The sequence below is a fragment of the Benincasa hispida genome, chromosome 5 (genome assembly GCF_027475165.1).
Source record: "Benincasa hispida cultivar pf3 chromosome 5, pf3_genome.v1.1, whole genome shotgun sequence".
NCBI classification, from domain to species: Eukaryota; Viridiplantae; Streptophyta; class Magnoliopsida; order Cucurbitales; family Cucurbitaceae; genus Benincasa; species Benincasa hispida.
The window spans coordinates 28,212,857-28,219,369 of NC_143482.1; the positions used below are offsets into that span (position 1 = coordinate 28,212,857).

At 34.3% G+C, this 6,513-nt stretch overlaps 1 protein-coding gene across 1 annotated transcript; it reads left to right on the top strand.

The window, feature by feature from the left end:
• The first annotated feature begins 5,645 nt into the window (after nucleotides 1–5,645).
• LOC150036017 (uncharacterized) lies at nucleotides 5,646–6,020 on the top strand. Its single transcript, XM_090313544.1, has one exon. The coding sequence runs from the start codon at nucleotides 5,646–5,648 to the stop codon at nucleotides 6,018–6,020; it is 375 nt and encodes a 124-aa protein (XP_090169670.1).
• Nucleotides 6,021–6,513: the final 493 nt, after the last annotated feature.

The window sequence follows — 6,513 nt, forward strand, 5'->3', positions numbered from 1 at the left end:
TGATAGTTCTTTTTCAACAATGAGGACCTTGCTGACCTCCAATTTTTGTTTTTTTTTTTTTTTTTTAGGAGGCTAGGGGGGAGGGGGAGAGGTTCGAGTTGATGCATTCACTTTTATAAAAGATCATTTTCATGATTTCATATAAAGAATATAAAAATATAATAATAATAAGAATAAGAATAATATAATAATAATAATAACAACAACAACAACAAACTCTGCTATCAATGCAAGAGAAAACCAACCTGATATGAGTTTAGTTATGAATGGCACTTACTCGTAGTTGGATATCTTTATGACACCCGTGGAGGTAAGCCAACACGAAGGTAGGTAACCAGGACCAACATAAAGTATAACATAATAAAACATCCCAAACTCCAATGTCTAACCTTAAGGAAAAAGAAAATATATAGCTTAGACAAGAGTTTAGTCGTGAAGGGAACTTACTTGTAGTTGAATGTCTGCATGACACCCGTGGGGGAAAGCCAAAACGAAGGTGAGTTGCCTGAATCAACCTATGAAAGAACATTAAGCAATAACATACTGGAAAAAGAGCTTTTATAAAGATGAACCTTCTAACGCATTTCTGATCTTGAAAGATAAGAATGTTTAGAAAAGCAAAAGAATTTTTTAGGAATGTGCTTGCCGCATAAAATATTAGGGATATATTTCTTTCGGAAGGAAGCAAACTTACACTACTATATGCTAATCTCAGACTCTTAAATTGAAAAACATGATGAGAGGTTGAGTTAGTTGTGTTGAAACTGAGTGAGTTTGTTAAGGGTTTATTTTGGGAATACTTGAGGATAAGTATTATTCAAAATTTGGGGGTGTGATAATTTATAGAAATACAAGTTCTTGTTCTCTTAAAGTTTGAATAATTAGGATCAAACAATGAGAAACGCATTCATTTTAGTAAAAAAATATATATATATAATTACATATATGCATTCAACACAATCAAAAGCATTCCTTTAAAAAAAAATACATTAATGACGCTTGATAATGCAAGAATCACGCAATTTCACTAAATGTTGTAGAGACGCCAACGCAAGAAGCATGCATTGAGACCCATCTAACATAAGACTATACCTTTCCCTAATGCATTTGATGTCAAATCTCAACTTGCAATATGGGTAACTGATAGACGACATCTGAACAAATCAGAATGGCAGGCGGCTACAGCAGGGCATGGAAATTAATGTTATCAAATCACAAGTTGCTGAGCCTAGGTTCCTATAAAAGGATAAGCTGCCTACCTGAAAAAGAGTAGACACTACACACTTATTGTTGGATTTTATGTCCTAAAACTCGTGGTTTGTAAATAATAAACTCATTTTGTAATTCAATAAAGTTGTTATTGAAGTTTGACTCAATAAAGTTATATTGAATATATGAATTATTTATTTCGTTTTAGAAATACATCTAATAAACTAAAAGATCCATGACTATTACATGAGTACTTGAACTTTATGTGGAGACATAAGAGTGGATTAGGTTCGAGTAAATAGTCTAAATGATCTATAGTATATGAATAAGGTTGGGTGCTTTATTCTGGTAACACTATTGGATGCAGCTCACTCTATAGTTGTTACAAGGAGTTGTAAAGTGCTACAGACGAAGGGATCCTGATTCGTACATATAGTGATATGAGGGGTGGGGTCATCCAGTGCAATGAGTTTGTGCAAGATCGAATCAAGAAATAAGTCACTATTACTTTATAACGTTGTTTAGTGTTTAAGACTGACTATTTCAAAACGAAGACCTAGGTAATTTGACCTTAATCCTAAGCTAACTATGAACTCCTGTTTATTCAGGATTATCCTTAAATTTGCAATTAGCTCCTGTTTATTCAGGATTATCCTTAGATTTTCATAGGTGAGGGTTGGCTCAACAGCGCCAACTCAATAAGCCTCCCATTTTCGGGTAAGACCAGGTAGATAACTGGGAACATAGGGTACAAGATGGAATTCACTTCTACTTGCTTTCAGGGATAGTAGAGAGGTTGTTCCTTTAACTGCTAACTTCGGGTCTTAAACAACAGGTCCTGCTCTCTCATTGGCCCGAAAGGGACTCAATTTGATGATTGGATCACAAGCCAATTGTTCATTAGAGGATCAGTGGGACTTAAGGAACAAGAGGTAATCTGGGGGTAAAACAGCCTTGACCCGGCCGTTATTATGAACACCTGTGAAAGGTTAACTTATTAATCGTGGCTATATCGAGTGGACATGATATATCTACAGTGAGAGGAGTGCAACTACAGGGTTTAGTGGAGTGACCTGGTAGTTAACGAATGGGGTTAATTCGGTGTAAAGAGTTTAGCTAATTAATCTCAGATCGTTGGAGCCCATGATCTGTAGGTCCACTAGGTTCTTCTAATAGCTCACAAACGGATTAGCCTTAGAGTAGTGTGATAAGTTGATTTTAATCGTTCAAATATGAATTAAGGAAATTAGTAATTATATGTCATATAATTACACGTTTAATTTTGGAATTAAACAAAAAATTGGAGAATTGATTAATATTTAAGTATGATTTAAATATTAAGTTCATGAATAGGGATTCATAATAGTGAAATTGGTGATTAATTAATTTGATATTTGATATTTGATATTAAATTAATTAAATTGTTTAATTAATTATTAATTATTAATTTTATTAGAAAATTTAATTATTGAATTAAATTTTGTAAAATTAATAAAAACTCAATTTTAATTAAAGTTAAAATTGAAAAGATATTTTTTAATTTTGGAAAAGTTTCAAAATTCAAAAAAAAAAAAATTGAAAATTAGAAATTGGAAAAGTGGGATTTTCCCATTTTTTCAAGTTGATAGCCCAATCATAGTTCCACTATATTTACAGCTCAAATCTCAAGCTTGAGCTTAAATTCATGCAGAAGGTTTGTTGCTTGAATGTCATGCAATATAAACTTCAGTTTTGAGATGGAGATCGATGATGCAACAGTTGCAAAATTTGCTGAAAAAGTGTGTTGAAGAACAATTCTTGAAAAGGCTAATAAACCAGTCATTCTCCTCCATTTTTCCTAATTCAAGCTTGTTTTGAGTCCCACAACTCAATTTAAGGCACCAAGAGAATAGTAGAGAAGACCTTGTGGTGGTTCACATCCAAAGAAAGGGAGGATTGCAGTTGGAATTCGTGATTCAAAGGTACTTCAAAGATTAGTGTTGAAACTCTGTTTTTAGCTTCTGAGCACGTTGAGTTTGAAGCCAAAAATAATGAATTAGAATGCTTAATGATCCTATTTTTCTTCCGCTGCTTGTTTTGTATTTCAACAATTGGTATCAGAGCATTGTTTAAGCATTCAATTCGGTTTAATTTTAGTTTGGTGGATGTTTTTCATAATTTATATGAAAAAAGATGAACTGATATGGTTTTTTTGTGTTTTGGCATTGTTTTCTCTTCAATTATGTTGTAGTTCTTGTAATTGGCTCTTGTTTGATGGGTTTTAATGTGTGTTTAAGTGTTTGTAATTCATTTGTAATTGAAGAAAGAAATGAAGAAGGTTGAGCACTAGGAACTGGATTTTTAGCCACTGCCCAATACACGATGCTCAATGCTCCAATACTCGATGCACGATGCCATACTCGATGAGCAACTAGATGGTATTTTGTGAAATACTCGATGCATGATGCCATACTCGATGGTACTCGAAGGTATTTAGTGAAATACTCGATGCACAATGGCATACTCGATGCTTGAAGGCCTACTCGATGCTTGATGGTACTCGATGGTTTTTACCCGATTTAGCACAGTTTTGAGCATTGAAGGTCCAGTTCGAGAGGTTCGGGTCCCGTTCAAGTCGATTCGAGCGATCCAGAAGTGTTTTGGAGCCTGTTTTTTGCTGATTTTTAATAATTAGGCCTTTGCTTGCTTGAAAATGCCAAAACTAAAACCATATTAGTTTATGTTTTATTATTTATGCATGTGATATATGTTACAATTAAATAAATCTTGTATGTGCATAAAGTATGCATTCAAAATCCCACCATAGGAAGCATGTTACATGCATTGAAAGTATGTTATGAAGTGTTATAATATATAGTATGCATGTATAGGGTTTCAAATGTTTTAATATAAATGTTATATTAAATATTGAATACCTTTGATGTATGTTATGGAAGCTTAGCATGTCTAAAATTTTGTAAGTTGTTATAAAATTGGGTTAGACATTTAAAATCCATAATAAAGATAAGTTGCATGCTCACATAGGTTAATCACCTGTTTTAATAATTAAAGTAGGTCAACATCTTATAAAATATGGTTACAAACTCAACAGGTATGTAATCCTGTCTAAGCCTGGAGGTTCTTAAGTTGACGATCTATGGAACACCTTTTACCTGGGGATTATGACCGAATAATTGAGTGTTGTTAACCAGATTTATGAGCAATACGTGAGTGGTATGAGGTTTTAAAACTGGTTTATCACCTAGACATCGTAGGTTAAATCCAAATATAAATGTTATACTTGGACAAAAACCTAGAGTTAGGTTGTTTAATTAGTCAGAACATTCCTAAGTAAATATATACCGAAAACAAATGTTAGGACACTTTACTGGGAGTTTAATAGCATATATGATATGTTATTAGAACACTTCAGTGGAATTTAAGAATACTTCAGTGAGAGATTAATAACATATATGATATGTTATTTTTAGATCTCACATCCCTAAGAGTTCACAATTGAGATTCACGTTTCGCTTCGTATCACCCTGTGAGTGACCTCCATTCGGAAAGTATTTACATGAATCGAGATCTTGGTGAATAGGGGAAGTTGTTCATAGTAAAATCAAAAGTGATGTTTTGATTTTCATTTTCACGTCCTAAGAGTTTCACAGCGTGAGATTTATGCGACGCTTCGTGTCACCCTGGGAATAACCTTCATTTGAAAAGTGTTTGCATGAGTCAAGATTAAGGTGAAGAGGGGAAGTTGTTCAATGAAAAATCAAATATATGATATATTGATTTCAACTCTCACGTCCATAGAAATTTCACACCGTGAGATTCATATGGCGCTTCGTATCACCCTGGGAATGACCACCATTCAGAAAGTGTTTGTATGGGTCGATATCGAGGTAATGGGGGAACTAGTTCATAGTAAGTGGGTGAAGGATATGTGTCAACGTATCCTGCAGTCTCTTCCGTTGAGACTCCTATGTTGCACCTGCTTTTCATCTTTAAATCGGCCTTGCTAGTCGTTTAACGATGGTTATCCCCTTGGAGGGTTGTAACATAGGATTCATAACAACTTAAACTCCAGAAATTGATAGGATTTCATAGGTCGTTTTCCAACCTTGACTTTCCAGTTCGATAGTATTATTGGGGCTGACCTTTGAGGTCTGAAAATGAAGGGTTACACTTACGAAATTACTAAAGTGTTAGTAAGTTTTTACCTAAAATGGTAGCTAAATGACTATCGAAATATGAGTTATTCTGGAGATAGTATTTAGTCAAGATTGTCTTGCTTTAGTGAAGGAGTATTCGAATGCCCCTCGGTAGAACTTATTCTGACTGACTATAGTATTGTTGCAAAAAAATAATGATTTATGGGTACATTATTACTTTGCTAAAACATGATTGGATTTAAAATCAATTCATTGATAAATTTTGTTTATATTTTCAGAATGACGAGTTCTTTAGTACAAGTATTGGCTTCTGATAAACTTACCAAGGTTAACTGTCCTACGTGGAAATCAAACTTAAATACAATACTGGTGATAGATGACCTGAGGTTCATTTTAACAAAAGAATGTCCTCCTGTTCCTAGCTTAAATGCAAACCGAAATATTCGGGATGCATACTATGACAGATGGATTAGGGCTAACGAGAAATCTCGTGCCTATATTCTTGCCAACATATCTGATGTATTGGCTAAGAAACATGAGAGCATGAGTATTGCCAAGGAGATTATGGAATCTCTGCATGGGATGTTTGGACAACCGTCATTCTCCTTGAGGCATGATGCTATCAAATATGTTTACAACTACCGTATGAAATAAGGGGCCTCTGTTAGAGAACATGTCCTAGATATGATGGTCTATTTCAACGTGACAGAAGTAAACGGTGTTGTCTTTGATGAGAAGAGTCAAGTTGGTTTTATTCTTAAATCTCTTTTGAAGAGTTTTCTTGCAGTTCTGGACGAATGCATTGATGAATAAAATAGAGTATAACTTGACTATGCTTCTCAATGAGTATCAGGCTTACCAGACCATGATGAGAGCGAAAGGACTGGAAGGAAAGGTAAATGTTATTACTGCAGAAAAAAGAGGATTGTCCTCTAAAAGGCCGGATATTGCTTCTTCTTCAAAGAATAAGAGTATTCTGGTAAAGAAGAATAAAAGAAAAGGGAAAAAGAAACCTACTGGCAGGAAGGGCAAGGCAAATGCTGCAGATAAAGAAAAATGTTGAAGAAGGGCACTGGAAGAAAAACCATCCACAATACCTTGCGAAGAAAAGAACAGAGAAAGCAAGACAAGGAAATCAGTTCCTTGT

What these genes read in the sequence shown, in the direction of transcription:
- LOC150036017 (XM_090313544.1), top strand. Translation starts at nt 5,646, where the DNA reads ATGACGAGTTCTTTAGTACAAGTATTGGCTTCTGATAAACTTACCAAG.